Source organism: Alexandromys fortis, unplaced genomic scaffold (assembly GCF_014885135.2).
Source record: "Alexandromys fortis isolate MF-2015 unplaced genomic scaffold, M_Fortis_MF-2015_v1.1 scaffold_88, whole genome shotgun sequence".
Lineage (NCBI taxonomy): Eukaryota > Metazoa > Chordata > Mammalia > Rodentia > Cricetidae > Alexandromys > Alexandromys fortis.
Window position 1 is genome coordinate 6,090,318 of NW_026067961.1, and position 20,000 is coordinate 6,110,317.

The 20,000-nt window shown below is 45.5% G+C and overlaps 1 protein-coding gene across 3 annotated transcripts in view; it reads left to right on the forward strand.

The window, feature by feature from the left end:
* The window catches only part of Pex14 (peroxisomal biogenesis factor 14), a 136,292-nt gene that overhangs the window by 48,547 nt on the left and 67,745 nt on the right, over positions 1–20,000 (forward strand). For all 3 annotated transcript variants that reach the window (XM_050153150.1, XM_050153146.1, XM_050153149.1), the window contains exon 3: positions 10,723–10,807. In XM_050153150.1, coding sequence (XP_050009107.1) covers positions 10,723–10,807 — 85 coding nt within the window. The remainder of the gene's footprint in view (positions 1–10,722; positions 10,808–20,000) is intronic.

Consider the following 20,000-nt stretch of genomic DNA (forward strand, 5'->3'; position numbering starts at 1 on the left):
GAGAGAGAGAGAGAGAGAGAGAGAGAGAGAGAGAGAGAGAGAGAGAGAGAAAAGAAAAAACTAGTGAGAGGTCATGTGTGCAGATGTGAAGGGCTCGGTTGGGAGCAGGGATGCAGGGAGCTTGTTTCATGGCACATCGGCATCAGCTGGACCCTGTGCTCAGCTGTCTTGAGGCCTGGCTTCTCTCTGCCCTGCCACACCATTTAGCTTTGTCCCTGCCTGTTTTGAACAGACTGTGTATAAATAAGGAAATGTAGACACTGTAAAAGTTTTTTAAAAATCACAGAAATGCTGTGGTGTCTGGTGAGCGGGTCGAGGCTGTGTTTGCACTCATGGCTGATGTCGATATTGTTGGAGCTTTAATCCTTTCAAAGTTACAAGAAATGCTGTTTCCTTTTAGTTACAAAAAAAAAAAAAAGTCGAAGAGAGCATTTGATTTGAGGAACCAAAAGTCTAGAAAATGTATCCGGGAGTCCTCGTCAATTTGAAGCATAATGAAATATAAAAAATACTCAATAAAAGCTCCTTTATTACTTTAACTGCTTAAATGTGGAGTTTTTAGCCATCAGGTTAATGTTTTGGTATCATTTTTTTATTTGATTGTGAGCACTTTTCCAGGTAGCTCTGCCACTCGAGCGCTAATCAGATTCCCACAGATGAGTGGTGCTAGCTGCAGACGGACGTCACTGCGCTCTTGCTTCAACGTTATTTTATTTGTCTTTCCTGTAAAAGTTAGTAACTCCCTGTCCATGTGTTTAAACAGTCAGAGAGTGAAGGGATAGCAAGCAAAAGGCTATGCACGAGCTTCAGGAAACTCGCTGAGCTGCAAGGAGCCAAACTGAGAACATTTCAGGCATTTTTGTGATTTTCGAGTGCCTTCGTCTATAAAGAGAGTGTGAAGAATGACGGCTTCAGAGAGAGTGATAATTCATAATTCTTTGGATAACAGAAGTGAACTTCTGTCTGTTCCCCCATGCAGAGCTGGAAAGAGTTTGAAATGAGTTACCATTGATTTTGAGAAGGATACTCAATAAAGCTGGCTCTCTTAATGGTGAGAACTGTGTAAAGTTAGCGTTAATGCTGTGTGTATTGCATGCTCATTTGGCCTGCCCTAGATGCCCAGGGCTGGTAAGAGCTTCAGACTAACATAGCTCCTTCTACCTTCCTCTGTGGGTGAGATGCAGTCCTGGGGCCAACATGGCTTTGATGCCTAGACCTTTGTGAGATTTTTTTTTTTCTCTCTCTTCAGACAAGGTCTTACTCTATAGCCCTGGCTGTCCTGGAACTCTGCCTCCCAAGTCCTGGGACTAAGGCCCCACAGGCTGCTGCTGCTGCTGCCTCTTCCTCAGCCACTGCTGCTGCCGCTGCTGCTACCTCCTCCTCCTTCTTTATGTGTGTGTATTTCTTTTTTTGTTTGGGTTTTTTTTTTTTGTTTTGTTTTTCGAGACAGGGTTTCTCTGTGGTTTTGGAGCCTGTCCTGGAACTAGCTCTTGTAGACCAGGCTGGTCTCGAACTCACAGAGATCCACTTGCCTCTGCCTCCCGAGTGCTGGGATTAAAGGCGTGCGCCACCACCGCCTGGCTTTGTGTATTTCTTAATAGCTGGTGTTTTTAATAACAATATTTAGGGCATCTAGTGGAAGGCTGCTGGATGGTTCTAAACCCTGACGACTGTCCCTGTGAGTGACAGACTTCCTTGCTGAGCTGAACATTTCTAAACTGAAGTTCGCTACAAGAGCTACTTGAGGCACCTTCCTACTAATGAAGTACCCCATGGTGCAGGCCTGACACTTGTGCCATCCTTACTTCAGTACCTCTTCCTCATGGGGTCACAGGTCCCTCTGTGTTGGACACTTTGCATGGACTCTTACTTAGGAAGTTGTCTACAGACATGGTGCTTGTATTAAGGATCCTATTATTAGAATGTAGGACCTGGCTGTGAACTTGTTTCATGTGGCTATGAGGCACATCTGATGTCTGCCACCTCTTACTGCTAGAGCTGATTCCAGTGGTGAGCCCACTCCTGTTCAGTGTCTAGGCCTATGTCTGATGAGGAGGGTGACCTCCCTCCCAGAGGAGCTGCTCATATCCCACCATTTGAGTAGTGCCTTTCCAGTCCCTGTCATTTTACCGTCAGTTTGAAAGTTCTCAAGCCTGCCAGCTTACTCTGTTATGAATCATGTTTCTGGAAGTCATACTTTTGCTTTTCCCCCTTGGGCCATGAACTTCTCTAGAGTAACAGCAGGAGCTAGGACCAGGTAGTCTTGTGTTAGCCATAGGTCTGCTTTTTGATGGAGCTAAAGGTGATCTTTAGCTACCCAAATCTGTCATTTCTAATTCTTGCTACCTTTACTTCATTTTTCATTCATTCACTTAATATGTATGAGTGTTTTGCCTGCATGTTTATCTGTGTACCACTCGTGTTCCTGGTGCAGATGTCAAAAGAGTGTTGGAACCTCTGGAGCTGGAGTTCAGACAGCTGTGAGCCACTCTGTGGGTGCTGGAAATTGAATCCTGGTCCTCTGGAATTGCAACAAGTGCTCTTAATTGCTTAGCCATCTCTCCAGGCCCAGATTCTTGGGACTTTAGCTATTTATAGGCTGTGGCTGGTTCTTTTTTTTTTTTTTTTTTTTGTACTCACCTATTTGTTAACATTTAGTCTTCCCTCTTAGCTATCTGTCGGAGGTGCCAGGTAATGACTCCTCAAAAGGTGTTTTAGTTCATACAGACACTTCAACACATGCTGGAATCCCAGCTTCTGGGAGGCTGGAAGAAGACGCTTGTGAATTCTGGGCTAGGCTACATAGCCAAACGAAACAAAACAAAAAACCAAAACCATTTTATTTTTGTTCCATGAGTGACGGTAGACAGTGATAGCTGACCCAGAACAAGTCTCTTCCTTGGCACTCAGGAGTCCTCCTTGCTCTGGGATTACAAGGTGTCCAAGCCCTCTAGAGGGAGTGCTGTACACACCACCTGGCAGTCATTTATTCTGTATCTAGCCCCAGTAATGACTTAATGCTTAAGGTTGCCACTCTCAGGGATACAACCTTTCTTTGTCCCCGCTGATCATACTACAGCTTGGCTATGCATGACAAGAGAGGAATTTGTCTGGTCCAGATTTCAGAAGTAGTAGGAGCTGAAGCAGTTCTCCATCTGCCAAGTGCCTGAGCTCCCGAGCTCTCTCTCCAAGTGGAGCAGTACAAATCAGAGAGAAAGAACCTAGGTACTATCAGGAAGGTCCTGGGCACTGTATGCTACATATTTTTAGTGTTGGAGTCACCAGCCACCGTCACTGTGTGAGCTCATGGTTCTAAGGAGCATCTTGGACACTGAGTCATTACATTCCTTTGGAGTGATTCAACTCAGCAGCTTGACACCCCATTAATTTTACAACACCAAGCCTAGGTGTCTTCTGCTTCCTCTCCTAACAGTGCAGGGAGTTGTTAGAGGAATTAGAATTAGAAAAGCAGGGCACTGGGAGAGGGGCAGTCCAGGGGCTATTGAGAAATGCTGTGCTGGGCTTTGAGCTCCCTGCTCTTCTTGGTGCTTCCCAGGACCAACTCAACTCTGGCACATAGACCTTTCATTTCTGTTCCTGCGTGCTAGCCAGCCGCACCTCCGGCTCACAGCCAGCTCTCTGCCTTCTCTGCTGAGGTCACTGCTACCGTGATCCGTGTATAATGACATTTCCCTCCTCTTGAGTATGGAGGCTATTACAGTTTCTTCTCTACACAGGACTTCAAACAATTTGCTGCCAGTTGGATTTCAAAGCCAAGGAAAAGGCAAATGTCATCCTTTTTTTCTCCCCTCTTTGGGTAACTGCTTTGTTGGCTGCATCACAAATTAGAGGGGTTGCTGTGGAAATTCAGGTGGGGATGCGTGGGGACAAGGCATTTAAATTTGCTTTTCTTTCCCCTAAAGAAGAAATTCCTTTTCCGTCTCAACCTTTCCTAAAAAGGAACTTTGATCTTCTCAGCCCAGAGGCTGGGGTTTTCATTTCCTCTATAGCGAGCTTGTGTGTTTCGCTCCTGCACCACGCGCTCAGTGGCTCTCAGCATCCGCAGCCCTGCCTCCCAGCTGGCTCCGCTGTCCACACTGCTCCATCTTCCTCTGTGCTGTAAGTTGGCCCAGAGTCCTCTGCTGAGCAGAAAACCTCTCCAAAGTCACTCTGTCCCTAAGACCACTGTTGCTGGGTACTAAGTAGTGTGTGGTGGTTTAAGGAGACTGAGGTCCCTGGAAGAACTGCTCCCATAAAACAACAGTGTCGTTCCGGTGAGTCGCTCATGCAGTATTTTTAACTAGGGCCAAGAAAGAATGTAGACGACAGAGGTATTTCACTTTGAAAGGTGGTTTTTGCGCGTGTGAAGTTGCCACTTTTCGTAGAGGCTTTTACTTCATATATCAGTGTTTTAAGAGAGACTAGGGTCAATAATGCATGCTTCAGAATTCCCTAAATACAGATTTACGCAATAGCCCCTTAAATATATTATGTTGTATCATGTCAACTCTTCTGGCTTCTATTAGAGGTATTTTTTTGCTTTAATGTAAAAAACAAAAGGACTAAGGAAAATAAAACAAAGGAAATTAGGGCTCACAAGCATAATTACTACAGGGCTGTAACCAACATCAACAGTAGGAAGGACACAATGACCACAATCAGGAAATTCCAACTGAAAGAGAGACTACTTCTTCCTTTAACCCTTTGAGTACCAGAGAACTTGATCGTTCATCCCTCCCTCGGTACTGGGCTAGCTAAGACAGCTCACTGTCTTCAGTTGGTGAACTTGAGGGTTTTGTGGACACTTTCCCTTCTCCGTTGTCAAAGAAATATGAATTAAACATACTTGTGTGCACCCATGCTTGCATTCACACATTTGTGTCTCATTTGTAGAGAAGTGGACTAAAAAGTACCTCTCCATTTGTAACCCTCAGAGAAGGGGAAAGAATATTTAAAAAAAAAAAAAAAAAAACAACCCAAACCCTGTCACTGTCATCTGTTCATTTTTAATGAGCAATTTTTTAAATAAAAGAGGAAAATGAATAGGTGTTGAACCAGCCCGTGATATGTAAATGCCAACTAGTAATTACCTAAAACCTCAATTTTCATTCTGTTTCATCTTGCAAAACATTTCATTTTCCCTGAGTGGAAACACTTAATTTGGGCTGTGTGAGTTAGCCCAGCGACCACCTCTGGCCTGCGCCTCCGCCGGCTCCGGCTAGGGGGCACTTTGGCTCTGTGCTTGGGTTCCTGACTAAGTGTCCACCTCAAGGTTATTCCCCTCTTGCCATTCCAGTGGTTTTGCTGTGAGTGTGCTGTGGCGCCCCTCCCCCTCCCCTAGTCTGGTTTCGGGGAGCCTGTTCCTCCTTGTCCTTGCAGCAAACCGTATTGAATTTTGGCTGACCGAGCCTTCCTCTGCATATTAACTTTCCCTCCTGTGCCTGGCTGTGAGACCCTTAGCTTTCTGCACTGAATTTCACGCACGGGTGAAAGCTTTCTGGAGGCTCCCTTTCTTCCTTTGAGCTTCCGATGTGCGATGTGCGTTGCTTCTGTTTTTTTTGTTTGTCAATGCTGGTCTCACTTCTGCCCTCGAAGTTCCCACACATTGCACAGGTCCTCTCCGGTCCAGCATTCCCTTTCTTTTCGCAGGCTCATAGACTTCTTCTGCTTTGACTTAAGATCTGCTCTTTTTGGATGTATTCCTGCAATGTCTTGGAATGTGGCTTGTGGTTGTCCCTGCTTCCTTCCCTCCCTAGCCTGTGCCCTACCTAGAAAGAAAGTGCAAAATTAAGAAAGAGCTTGGCACTGAACTATAGATCAGAGAGGAATCTGGGTGCAGAAACCAGAATTATGTTGTCCTAGGACCCTGGATCCGAGTGTGCTCTGCCTGGAATCTCCAGGCACACAGCCTCTTTAGTGAGATATATGGCTTCATAATTAGCCCGTTGCATTTTTTCACGAGTGCTAGCATCAGCGTTCTACGATGTGTTTCTCTGATTAACAGCTGCTTTGCAACTATTTCCTTGTGCCACCGATGACCATATTTGTCAAGGAACTCCTGACAGAGTACTGATTTCTTACTAAAACGCAGCATTTCTGCTTCACGAGGACTCTTTCCTCAGCATTGCGTGGTTTTTAAAGTCAACCCTTGTTAAAACTCAAGCTGGCTTTGGTCTAGCGCCTGTTAACAGGATTCTGGGTGTCTGCTTGAGAGCTGGAGTGGGAGCCTCTCCCAGGCAATTTAATCTGGTGAGCAGTGCGGGAGCGATGGGGCACTGTAGTGGGTTTCAGGCCTGTGTGCTGGTCACTTCCCCTGCCCTCTAGGTGCTTTCTCCCTGGGTTAAAAAGGACTTGGCTTTGGTTGTTAAAGTCATTAATTTTGGAATATTTTTAATATTTTAAACTGGCTAATGAATGCTCTCATTTTAGGAGATAGATGTGTACGTAGTACACAGGTATGCTGGAAATTGGTAACTTTCCAAATAAGTGTCACCAGAGACAGTACATCAGGGTTTGCATGTCAGGTGCAAAGTGCCTACACCTCCCTGAAACCCGAAGTTTTATTTTCCCGTTCCCCTCAAGCAGAAGACCATGTGTGCTCTGAAGATCACAGTGTGTAGCTCTTTTGTAGGAGAATGGCAAACACATAGAAAGTGGCTCTTCAGTGAAGACCCTCAGGACCCTGGGTTCTTCCTTGCAGGCCTACTTACTCTGTGTGTTTAGCATCCAGTGCCAGATCACCCAGAATCACCGTGCTCTGTTCACTATGCAGTTACAGAGCCTGGGCTCCCATGCTGGTCTTGCTCAGTTGACCGGCTATCTTGAATCCAAAGGTATTTTATAGTCTGAATCCCCCCCTTCACTTCCTCATCAAGTAATTGTCAGGAGCTCCAATGTAATCACTGTTTCAAGATTGCAGAGAAGAGAATTTTGTCTTCTTCAGTTTTTTCGTGTAGCTTTAGAGGGATAAGCAGTGAGATTACAAACTTCCCTAAAATCATGGAGTTGGTAGTTGGCAGAGTCATTCTGTTTAGCTTGTTGGGACAATTGGGGGAAACTTTGCTTCTGGTTTTTTTCCCCCCCCTTGAGTTCATCCTTAATGTTTTAAACTCAAACTAGCTTACTGCTAATTCAGGGGACACTCATTGAGAACTCAGTCTAAGGTGAGGCGTGGCCTACACAGCAGGTGGCTCAACAGTGGCAGTGGCGTCAGGGATGGAGATCCTCCGTGGCTCGCTGCACTCCCGCAACATGTGCAATCAATCAAGTCCCCGGCGCCGTTTTACATCTTTGACATTGAGGCGGAAGATTTGGCCTGAATTTATGTAATTTAGGTGGGCACAAATATAATCCACGAAGAGTCACATTCATCTTCTAATTAGAAAATCAAATGATAATACAGGATAGGCCACAGGAACCCCATCATTGAATCCAACAAAAACGTGTTGGGTGTTGGACCTTTGCAGAGGGAGAAGCCAGTTGAGTTGTTTCATGAAGTTAATGAAAAGTGTTCAACAATAGGCTGGTGAAAGGCCCACCTTGAGCACCTTGGCAGTTAATTTGGTGGGCAAAGATCTTTGCATAATGGGTAAGGAGTTTTTTGAATTCTTTCACCATCGATGCTTGAATCATAGGGTATGACATTCTAGGTTGGACAAGTCCTTTACCCCTTCAGTGTGCTAGTGTCTGTGGGGAGGGAGGAGAAGAGGGAAGAGCGGCTGGAGGGATAGACAGTGAGAGGAGGAGAGAGGTTCTCGTGTGCTCACACTTACACGCAGCCGCTTATCTGGGCATCTTTCTTATTCAGCACATTATGTTGAGGCTATTAGTTTGGGTGCTTTATATTTTGCATCTAGCATAGTGATATCGATGCTGTTAAATATGTGATTTGCCTGTCGCCTGCATTTTCAGACAAAGATCAAGGGGAACATAAACAAGCCTCAAAAACACTTTATGTAGGTGTTTGGTAGTATTATTTTATATGACTTGAAATTAGTGAGTGGAAACTTTAAAAGAAATTGTTCATATTTTTGCAAGTTTGAAGTGTGCCGGGACTTTGTCAAATTCCCGTTAAAATAAATACGTCAATTTCATCTCCCTTCCAAATTCATTTATCTTGCTTTTTTAAAAGGTGTTTTCTACTTTACCTGATGTTTAAATTGGATTCACTCGTTTATGCTGTTCTTTGCTATATCCCCCATGTTTTTCTTAAATGAATTACTAATGACAGAGCACTCCATCATTCCCTCTCTGCAGCCACTTTAAGGAAAGCATGGTGATCTAAACCTTTTAACCTATTAAAGATGATTTTTCCCAATTGAATCAGACCCACCACAGGTGTAATAACTAATCATTTAAACTACACCTGCTATTATGTATTTTTAAGCCATTATGCGTGTTGGATAGATGATAATTCATGTTTATTGCATTGTCCGATGGATCCGTTTTGCCTACACTAGGCTGATTAATGTATTTAAAGAAATAAGAGATGCAATTTTAAAAAAAAAATTGATGGAATGCGCCAAGCACTGCATTGAGTGCACCATTAAACCCATCAGAACTTTGCTCTCTGACCAGAAATGCATATACCAAGGACTGTATTAAAAGAGCCAGGTGAAGCCTGGGCGTTTTAGTGGTGTGGTTCTGTCTTCTTTCTCTGTCATGGGGTATTTTGGAAGGATGCAGAAGGCTTTCTCTTTGTATGGGTGAATGATAGGAGCGGTGTGCTTCCCATCTGCCCAAGACCTGTTCATCCACATCTCCTGTTGACACCTGGTACCCATAAGCACAGCCGCAGAGGCTGCCGCATGATACCAGCACTGTCAGTTTCTAACATGTAGAAGGTGTATGATTTTCTCAGGTGAACACAATTATACCTGAGCCATGTAAGCGGTGCGGATTGGTGTTGACCCTAGAGGGCCTGTGATGGGTACCTATCCCTTCTGTCTCTGGAGCATAGCATCCCCCACCCCCACCCAACTTTCCTCTTTTCCCTTCCTCTCTTTCCACCCCTTCTCCTGTGTCTCCTTTGGATTCCCATCTCTTTTGCTCATTCCCTTTTTTCTTCTTTTCCTGTTTCTCCTTCCTGTCCTTCCTCTGTGCCCTCCCTCCCCAGTCTCTTCATCATAATTTTGTAGAGGTTTGTTAGGTTTTTTTTTTTCTAGTATAAGCTGAGGTGATCTAGTTGAGAGGTAAGTGTCAGTTTTGGGGTTCCCACACTGAATCTTCCTTAGCCTAGAACTGTGGTTGTACTGCAGTTTACCATGGTGGACAGAGGGATCATCACCTGCAGGGAGTTGGGCTTGGCTCTTGAGCTCAGTAGTATGTCTGGAGTGACAGGTCCAGCTCCAGAGGGTCGGGATGTTGAACCTGACCTGTAAGGAGGAGCCCAGGGTAAGTCTCCCACTGAAGGTATATGATTTCATACACTGAGGAATCAAATTCTTCTAGAGGAGAATGAGTTGTCTCCCTGGCTTTCTTCCTCTTTTCCTCTTTCTTCCTGATCTGCCTTCATTTCTTTTGTTCCTGAGGACTCTGGTCTCAGGAGGTGATGTGCATGCAGCCTGGGCGGCACGCACGGGCACAGCACTTGCTGTTTGCATGTTGGCTTAGTTGCCCTCAGTTTAGGATCACAGAAACCTCCTTACTTTTGGCCCCCGAGAAGTGAACGGCATTAGCCTTACCATAACAGGAGATCATGTTTTTCTTCTGGTTTTGATGAGGTGAATAAATAGTACCAGTTATTCTAAATAAGCCCCCTCTCCTACAGGAGCAGCTTGGCATTTTCTGCCCTGTAGGGCCATGTTTGCTGTGAACAGCAGTCAGGCAGGATAAGCACATGCCTTGTGTGTGCTAAGGGTGGGGTTGAAGCCTCTTCTATCCCTACTCGACTTATTTGTAGGTAGAAAGATTTTATCACATCCTGTTCGTACCAGAGGGAGGGAGGGGAGACAGTCTGTCAGATTATTTGCTTGCAGCCAGGGAATCCCAAATTTTGTCCTTTGAAGGATCACCAGAATTCAGCCTCACCGCAATGGTGGGCCAGTGTGGCCAGCTGCATGTTCTTTACAAACCTTCAGCTCGAGTACTTTGCCAGATACTAGATAGGGAGCATATCTCTTCCTCGCCATTTCTTACTGTGCAGTTGGGGAGGCAGCCTGAGCATGAGAAGACAGTATAATTATGTCTTCAATTATATGGTACACACTACAGCGCTGAGGAATTAAAGAGAGAATAGGAAGATTGGAAAGTACTTCCTGATTTGGGGAAAGCTCTGAGGAGTCAGAACAGGCTGTATGAGGGTCCTCAGTGAGTGTGTGTGTGCGTGCGTGTGTGTGTGTGTGTGTGTGTGTGTGTGTGTGTGTATGTAGACAGGTAGAGATAGCAAAGAGAAGCCTCCTAGAACGAGGGTGTGCATGGTGCAAGGATAGTAACTGACTGAGTGTGACTGAAGCAGCAGCTTGAAGCAGGAAGACAGGAAAAGTTTGTGCAGGTCAGAAAAGCTAAACCAAGGAGGTGCGCTTGTTCCTCTCAGAAACAGCCAGCCAGTGAAGACAGAGACACCTAGTCTTCTGTTTAGGTGGGTTTCTAGTTGAAGAAGTAGCTTGCTGTGTGTTTGATCCCAGCAGCATCCTTCTGTCTGTGGCTCTTGGAACTCAAGATTTCTGGCCTTGAAATTCAGATTACTGAAGTTTACTCTCTCTGTTTTATCTCCCCCACCAGATTGCCACAGCAGTGAAGTTCCTACAGAATTCTCGGGTCCGGCAGAGCCCACTTGCAACCAGGAGAGCATTTCTTAAGAAGAAAGGTACAGGTTTTCTTGCAGTGTAGGGTGGCCTGTAGAAAGGGGCTGAGGCTGGGGCTGGGGCAGGTGGAAATGATAGCTAGAGACAGGTGCTGAATGCTTCTAGGATCGCCCGTGGCTGTCCATGTTTGCTGGTGGGACGTAGTGGGGAGGTGACCTCCCCTCAGTGGAGTGTACATTTCTTTATTCGCAGTGGAGCACAGAAATGACAGGATTTGAATAATTAAGCAGCATATCTGAGGCCAAGAGCGTCATGGTACAGTCAGCACTCAGTAGAAAAGTGGCCATTGACTAAAACTGGGGGACTCCTGCTTTCTGGTCAGTCCGTTAGTAACCTGGCCTAGGAGAAGCCAGCTGCCTCAGTAAAAAAAATCACAGACAAGGCAAACAAGATGAATAAACACAGTCAGAATAAGGTCAAGCCTGGGGTCAGTCTGATTTCCAGATTGAAGTGGTAAATTGCTGATTTTTTGCTCTTTCTGTAGGCTGGAATAAAAGGGATTCTGACAAGTTCTGTATTGTTGAAGCAGATACAATCTATTCTGGTTTTCTTGGAGTTTAGGATATTTTTGGGTTTTTGTAAAGTAACAACCATCTAACCAAAAAAGAAGGCGGGCTTTCGTTCTTAGGATGCTTACTTTTCTAGAGATCTAGGAAGCTCCTTAAAGAGCCTTACATGGCACCAAGGGGGGTTTCTTCACCCCAAAACTACTTTTCCTTTAAAAGCTAGAATACGGACCTCAAAATTTTGGTGATTTTTGTCTTTTATTTTTATTTTTTAACTGAAATGGATGATGGGATGTTTTCATAACATTTCTAGACACCCCAGTGGTGCCCCACTGAAGGGACAAAACAGTGCTTTATCCACACACAGGGTTTGGACACAGTAGGCCCAAACATTGCACCCACAGCAGCTGCTTAGCAGCAGACCCAAAGCAGGGTGCCCATGAAAGAGGTGCATGCTTGCTGGCTGCATGGTACTCGCCCCCATCATTAGGAGATTATTAAAATTTGGAGTGTGTTGGCTGGCCTCTCCACTCCGCAAGCATCATGCCATAAAAGAGATTTTCCTTGAAATATGTGTACCTATGGGGAGTAATTAATCATAAAGGCTTGGGGATTTCAGCTCTCTCATCAAAGCATTGAAGCAGGGGAAAGCTGAGCCTAAAAGCTGAGCTGATTACCCGGGGTAACCTGAGACAAAATCTATGGTTGCCCAGAGATCCTTAGCCCAGTACATTGTGCAGTATTATAACTGTCTGATCTTCTCCTCCACCGACAATGACCAGTTAGTCCTCATTTTCTCTCAAACGCAGCTGGGTTAGAATTTCATTTGCAGAAGGTATTTAGAGCAATTTAGAGACAAATGTCTCTGGTGTTTGCTCGGCACTTCCCCACCGCAGGCTTTGCTGAGCAGTTTTAGTATCAGGAGCTCCATCTAATCTGTTTAATTTTAATAAATCCCTGACTGGGAGAGGGAGAGAGGGAGTGAGAGGAAAACTCTGGACCAAATAATACTTCTTTTGAGTCACTTGGCTCATAACCACTGTAGAGGGGGAGCTGATTTATGCAATTATTATTTGTTGTTCTTCACAAAAAAGAAAAAAGGAAAAAGAGAGAGAGAGGAAAAAAAAGAACATCCAGCTGATTGATTAATCAGTTCACCAAGAGTCAGCATCCGCTCTCTGTCACACCCTGCTCACACCCTGGGAATTCTCTGAGGACAGAAAAGACAAGCCTGTCCTCACGGAACTTCTGTCCTAGCAGGGCCGGGGACGGGACATGAACAAATGGAATAGCAAAGTCCATGGTGTGTCAGTGACAGGTGCCTGGGGAGGAAATAAAGCAAGGACGGGGGTGGGGACTGCGCAGCGGCAGGGCTGGAGGGGAGGTGACTCTAAAGGCTGTCAGCCGTCTCTGGGGGCCATGTGGCACAGAGCTGTGAGAGAGACAAGTGTGTTGGTAGAGTGGACTCCTGGTTCAGGTTAGTCTTCAGAAATTTGGGTGTTGAGAACCCAGGGAGGCTACCCAGCCCTTTTTGTTCCTAAGAGAACCACACTGGTTCACCCTGTACTTAAGCCTGGAATCACTGAAGCTAATCACCCGTCTCCATTATCCTCTAAAATGCTCCTTCAGTTGGTAATTATCCATTTCCGAGGGGAATCCCAATAGGGTAAGTTTTTGGCAGGACCTTTTCTGGGCAAAGAATTCCAAGGTTTGATTTGGTATCTAGGGAAGAAAAGCCCCTTCGTGGATTTAAACTTCACTTTTTAAATTTTTGATATTCCTTGGGTCAGGCTTATACAACCAGTGTGCTTGGCGCTGTCCATGATGAGGATGGGCAAGGAGCATCTACTGCGCCCCTCACGGTAGCTATGCGAGGAAGGGGAAGAAGTGAGGTCTTGGCACCTTACTGTAGGTCTTCTCTCTGCAGGGCTGTGGCAGGGAGGCTTGGGGAGCTGGCTTCGGGAGAGCTCTCAACTTCTGTAGCCTTGGCTTTTCCTAGCAATGTCACTTCGGGGAATTGCAGTGAAGCACTGACTTGAATTATAATCTGACTTTCTTCTTTTTTTTTTTTCTTAATAAACATCTCTTTCCTGAAAAAGCAAATCCAATTTTGTTTTTCTTTTAATATTATTTAATATTTAATATAGAAATTGAGGTCCCTGTAGTACATGTCAGTTCAGCGGAAAATGAGGGTTACTTTAGGCGCATCAGGCTGAGTTCGTTTTATTGTGAAACCACAGCCCTGGGCAGGGGCTGCATTGTGCCTCTGTTACCGACAGGTTAAGTGTTGTTCTCTCTGATGGGGGCTGGGGAGTGGGCTGAAGTGGGAGAGCATTGGTCTGCAAGGGTCTGTTTTCTTTGGCTTGTTGTTGTTTGTTTTGTGATCTTTTTTAGATGCTTTAAAGCTGGATATAGAGTCATTAATGAGAAACATGAAGTTATTAGAATCATTTATCATTTTCTTTGAAGTTTGTATTGCCATTTTATGTAATTTACAGCAATTCTTCCTATTATCAGGATTTTTTTTTTGATGGAAGAAAAAGGCAGCTGTTCACCTTCAGAATATTAGAATGAATATTTTTGTATTGTGTCCAGCTTCTTGACTGAGCAGATGACACAGCCACGGTAGAGTCAGCCACCCAGAACAGTAGTTGGACTATGTGGGGTTTAAGTCCTCATAGAGCTGGTCTATATAGAGATACTTTTCTTACCAAGCAGGCAGTGGGCCTCTCAGCAGGCTGCAGCCCAGGAGGCAGAGTAGCCTAGAAACAGCAGTAGCAACAGTCCAGAGAGTTAGAGGCTTGGAGAGCATTGTCCATGGGCTGCTGTCGATTCGATACCACAAAATGTAGGATAAGGCAAGTCACTTCCCAGCATGCTCTGCAGGCTGAGTACAGGTTGGGCAAATGAGATGCCTGTGCCTGGGAGGCTAAGGAGGATGAGGTGGAGGAGGGGATAGAGTTGTCAGCTGCTGCCCTAATGGAGCTCTCAAAGCCAGCCTAGGCTTTTCGGCATAACCCTTTGGAGTTGGGAGGGTGGTGCCTGCTCAAGTGTGCAAGCCAAGGACTTTTTTCTCACCTGTCCATGACTTTCTTCTCCTTAAAGGCAGAACAGACGCTACCTCCTTGTGGAAATGAACTTGGGGAAGAAAGAATCCTGGTGGGCTCAACCTTGGTGGTGGGGTAGAAGTGAAGGGCTTCTCTCCCTGGAGTCCTTTAAGGGGGGAGTAAATTCTTGCACAGATTTCAATTTAACTCTCTTTTATTACTTTTCTTTTTTATCATTTACGTCCATTTCATGAGGTAGTTTGCATGTCCTTGAATGGAATCTCGTTACCATGAAAGCTTTTTTAGCATTGATTTCATAACAGTCTTAATTTAATAGCTCCGTCATTACTGAGAAGCTCTGGGAGTGGGCCCGGCTTTCCAGGTCGCTGACCTTTTAATTACAAACCTTGTTCTGATGGCCAGGTTATCGACTGGACAGCTCCCAGCTTGTGCCCCAGGATGAAGACAAAAATAACTGCTTCCTCCCCCATCTCTAGGAAAAAAAGTAACCTCTTGTGTTTCTAAAATTAATTTTCTCCTTCAGCTTTACTTTATAATGAATTCTTTAATATGTCTTAGTGAAAGCAGAAGTGTTTTTATAGAGCTTTTGTTCCTGGAGCTGGGGTCCAGCAGATAGCTTAGGGGCAGGGGGTGGACATCTTGCCAGCACCACCCCTTGCTTGACTGCAGCTGAGCTGGAAGCAGCAGTGTTGGTCCTGTGAGGGGCCGTTTGGCCCTTCTGAGTCTTTGTTCATGAGACACGGATTATAGCACCAAGATTTAGATTCATTCCAGTATTTGTTGGAGTATTTGAACCTGGTACAGCACAGACATTTTAAAAGCAATTCCTGCGGAGTCCCTTCCTTCCTTCCTTCCTTCCTTCCTTCCTTCCTTCCTTCCTTCCTTCCTTCCTTCCTTCCTTCCTCCCTCCCTCCCTCCCTCCCTCCCTCCCTCCCTCCCTCCCTCCCTCTCTCCCTCCCTCCTTCCCTCCCTCCCCCCTCCCCTCCTTTCTCTCTCTCCTCCCTCCCTCTCCTCCTTCCTTCCCCTCTTTCCCTCCTTGATTTTGTACTGGGGATCAGATCAGGGACCTTTGGCATCCTAGGCAAGTGCTTTGCCACTGAGCCCCGTTTGCAGGCCCCAGTGAGTGTTTTGTTCTTGCGGTTGTTACCTCAGATGAGTGGGGGAACAATTCCCCCTAACTGATGAGCTCTGCAGTCACAGACTTGATATGAACAGGTTGGACTAGGTTTTCTGTCACAGACTGATAATGATGGACAAAAACAGGACAGTGGACATTAGAACAGCAATCCCAGTTTGCCCTTGCCTCTCTAGTTCCCACTAAATTTCCGATGTAGTGATAGCCCCTCCACCCTGAGCAAACAGTAAAAGCTCTCCCTGGGAGTGTGGGGCAGTGAGAAAGACAAAGAGCTGGAGGAGGCCGCTCACCATGGCCCACAAGTCAGCTTTCTGGGGATGGCACATTCCTCCCTCCTCCTGCTCTTCTTACCCTGGGCCCTGCTCCGCATGGGGCTGTTGCACTAAGCTGCTGGGAGTGGGGGCTTCACCCTGCAGGTGAGTGAGGAGCCGGTAAGCAGACCAGGACTGTGTGGCACCGTGTGCTTGTTCCTGAGGATGATTGAGCATCTCCGTCCATCTGTTGTTCATGGACTCTCTTCCCTCCCTGCCAGTCTTGCATCTGCATATCCGTCACCTGCTGCTCTGGACCAGCCTATTCATCATGCTGACTGGTTTCTCCCCATCAATTTTCCTGCACCCCTTGTTATCCAAACTTGTCTTGAACTCTGAAGATTTTTCTCAGCATCTAGGAGAGGCCTATAGCTGCTGAGCACGTTAGTGCTGAGAACAGCCATGGTGTGCTGTCCCAGTTAGGGGGGCCAGTAGCATTCGCTGCCCCAGAAGCAGAGCTGTGTGGTTTTCTATACAGAGGCTCTTATGTGGGGTGCTTTTGAGGATTTGCCCAGATACTCTTGTAAGAGAAGGAGGGTTCTTCCATAAACTCTGTGCCTACACCGTTCTGCGAAGATGACGTGACTGCATCAACACTGTCACATACCTTGTGTTACTCAAATAAAAAAACTATTGTTTTTTTGAGACAGGGTTTTTCTGTGTAGCTCTGGCTGTCCTGAACTCACTCTGTAGACCAAGCTGTCCTCGAACTCATAGGGATCTGCCTGCCTCTGCTTCCAGAGTTTGTTTTTTCCTTCTTCTTCTTGGAATATTGAAAATTTAGTCTTAGTCAGAGGTTGACAAAATGGCTCTGAGTAAAGATGCTTGCTCTGTAGGCCTGGTGACCTGAATTTAATCCCTGGAACCCATGCAGAGGTAGGAGGAGAGAGCAGACTCCACAAAGCTGTCCTCTGCCCTGCTTCCCTCCTAGAGAGTGCTGGAGTCTGGCATGCCCAGAGGCAACCCAGCCTGAGAGAAAGAGCCTTAACATCTCTGCTGGCCAGCCACACAGAACCATCTGACTTGTGGCCTTCAGAAGCAGACAGACTGCTTTACTTTTTTTTTTGACTGCATGGTATTCCGTTGTGTGCATGCATCCTAACTTTTTTTTTTTTTTAAATCAGCCCCAGGGTTGTAGTTTGGTCTTTTATTCTGTCTTTTGCTGTTTGAGACAATGCCATAGTGATTATTGTTGCTTAGGTGTGGTTGACCACGTGTGAGTTTGCGCACTTGCTGAAAACAAGAGGAGTTTTTCATATGATAAGCAGGCTAACAGGGTATTTTTCTTGCTTAAAATTTTGAAGTTTAGCCGGGCGGTGGTGGCGCACGCCTTTAATCCCAGCACTCGGGAGGCAGAGGCAGGCGGATCTCAGTGAGTTCGAGGCCAGCCTGGTCTACAAGAGCTAGTTCCAGGACAGGAACCAAAACAAAGCTATGGAGAAACCCTGTCTTGAAAAACCAAAAAAAAAAAAAAAAAATTGAAGTTTTTTTCTATTTCTACTTCCCATGTAGATTAGATCTATGTAAGTAGAAAAACACAAGATCTGAGTAAATTGGAAGCATGGGGACCTTGGGGGAGGGCTAGAGGGGAGAGGAAAGGCAGGGAGGGAAGCAGAGAAAAATGTAGAGTGCAATAAAAATCAATAATAAAAAAAATTCTAAGTTTTATAGGAAATTAGACAATGATTTTCTAGTAGAAATATGAACATATAACTGTACATAGAAATTATTATTATTTTAACAGGGTCTTACTGCGTAGCTTAGGCTGGTCTAGAATTCTCTTTATAGCCCAGGCTAGCCTCACATTCATGATTCTCTTACCTCTACCAAGTGCTGGGATTGCAGGTAGGAGGGAGCCACTCTACCTGGCTTGAAGAAACTATGAAGAGAAAAAGGATAGTCTCACGCATTGCTGTTACTGCTTCGCATGGGTTTGGATCCTGAGGGACATTTTGGTCTTGGATTACCTGAGTGATACTTTTCTGCTAGAAGAATCTCTTCATCCCTTGCTTTTTGAATAAACAGGCTTATAATTTTAAATAATTGACTAACCAGTTTATTTATTTGATAATTGGTTTTATGTTGCCTAGGTTGGCTTTGAACTCCTGAGTAGCTGAAACTGCGAGTGTGTGCCACACCTGCCTCAGAAGTTTACGTCAGTCCAGGCACATGTTCAAATAAGTGGAGAGCTTCAGGGACTGGAAGGATAGGATCTGTTTGCAAGGGAAGTTTGTATGTTTTCTTTCTTTTGTTGTGATTGGATGTTTCATGGGACAGTGGCCCTTGGGATGCTCACCCTTAATTTGCCACCTACTGTTTACAGAGTGTTAGCATGCACCTGCTGCGTTAGGAGATGCTGGCTAGGAGGAGGGGCTGAAAGTCAACAGTCAGGGCAGGGGAGGCTGGCGTATAATGTTCACTAAGCTGAGCCCAAGGGCAGTCATCTCATCATATTCTCACTAGAACCCTCAGAACCTTGCCAGCCCTCAGCGACTGAAGATGGATGCAAATGGCTGCAATTGTTCAGTCCCTTTTTTAAAAAGTTACAATTTATTTGTTCCAGTCCAATAATGCAGTTTCAGAACGGTTGCCTTCAGGCATCTGATTAGAGTACGTGCTGATTGATGTGTGTCCTTTGTTTTCAGATTTCTGTCTAGTTAGAACCCTTTTCCCAGGCACTGGGGTCATCAAAGCTTAATTTTGACTTGGATTGGAGGGAGACCAGGGACTTAGATGAAGAACAGGCAGAACATCATTCAGGTGGGACGCTCTTGCAAGGGTACAAACAGCTAGCAAGATTGGCCTGTGGAGACGTCAGGCAAGAAAAGAACTGGGGTTGATGGCCTAGGCAGCCAGGGCGAAGCCCCTACTGTAAGTATGGATGGCAGTAATTCTTGGGCCAGTTGGAGGTTCCCTCTAGGTTCTGTACTTAAAGGATACCTGGCAGTTGCCCAAGCAGCTCCCAAAAGGCTCCTAAGTGCATTGCAAGTCAGCTGTGGAGGATCTGGGCTGGGGTGGTGGCAGGGACATAAATGGCAACTTGTTTTGTTTTGAGATAGAGCTTTGCTTTGTACCCAAGGCTGACCTTGAACTCCTGTGCTCTTGCCTTAGCCTTCTAAGTACTGGGATTGGAGGCGAGCACTACAGCCTGTTTAGAATGTATTTGCAAATGGAATCATACAGTATAATCATTTGAGGTTTACCCCTGCACTGTGTGTGTCAGTAGTTGTTTGGCTGTATTTGTTTACCTGTTCATTTTCTGGACATTTGGGTTGTTTCTGGTTTGGGGACACTAAAACTAAAACTGATACAAACATTTATGAGTAAGACTTTGGAGGCTTATATGATGCTGTTTGGGTAAGTACCTAGGGGTAGAATAACTAGATCGTGTAGTCAGAGTATATTTTCTCTGTGATTGTATGCACGAGAGGGAGGTATGTGTGCATGTGTGTTCATGTAAGTGAGTACAGGTGTGAGCATGCCATGGTGCACATGTAGAGGTCAGAGGTCAACCTTGGGGTTTGGTCCTTGTCTTTCATCTTGTTTGAGAGAGGTTTCTTTGCTGTTGTTCGCCTCTGCGTATGCCAGGCTAGCTAGTATTTAGGCTTTCCACAAATCCTCCTGTTTCCCTTCAGTCCCACTCCAGGGCACTGGGATTACAGACGAGTACCACCATCCTCGAAGTTGTGGAGATTTGAACTCAGGACCTCATGCCTAAGTTTGATGTCCCCCCCTTTTAAAAATTACATTTGAAGTTTGTATGTGCCCTCACATGATTTATTGTGCGTGTTAAGGTCAGAGGATAACTCTCTGTATCAGTTTTCTCCTACCATGTGGGTCCTGGAAATCGAACTCAGGTCATGTCAGGTTTGGCATCTCTTGATGAGCCATCTCTTGGGCCCCCGAGTTTCTTTTTAAGAAACTTTGCAACTGTTTCTTGAAAGTGGTTATACCATTTCCATTCTCCCCAGTCGCATATGTGTGTGCCAGCATTTCGAACATAGAATCAAGAAGATGCAGGCACAATTATCCACTAGTAGAGCCACATGGAGGCAGCCTTAGGGCCAAACATTTGGAAAACTTAAGCTTGGAGTGCCATAGTTGCAGTGGGTTTTCAGCCTTTGGGTCTTGACCTCTGTGGGGTTGCATATCAGATACCCTGCATATCCGATATT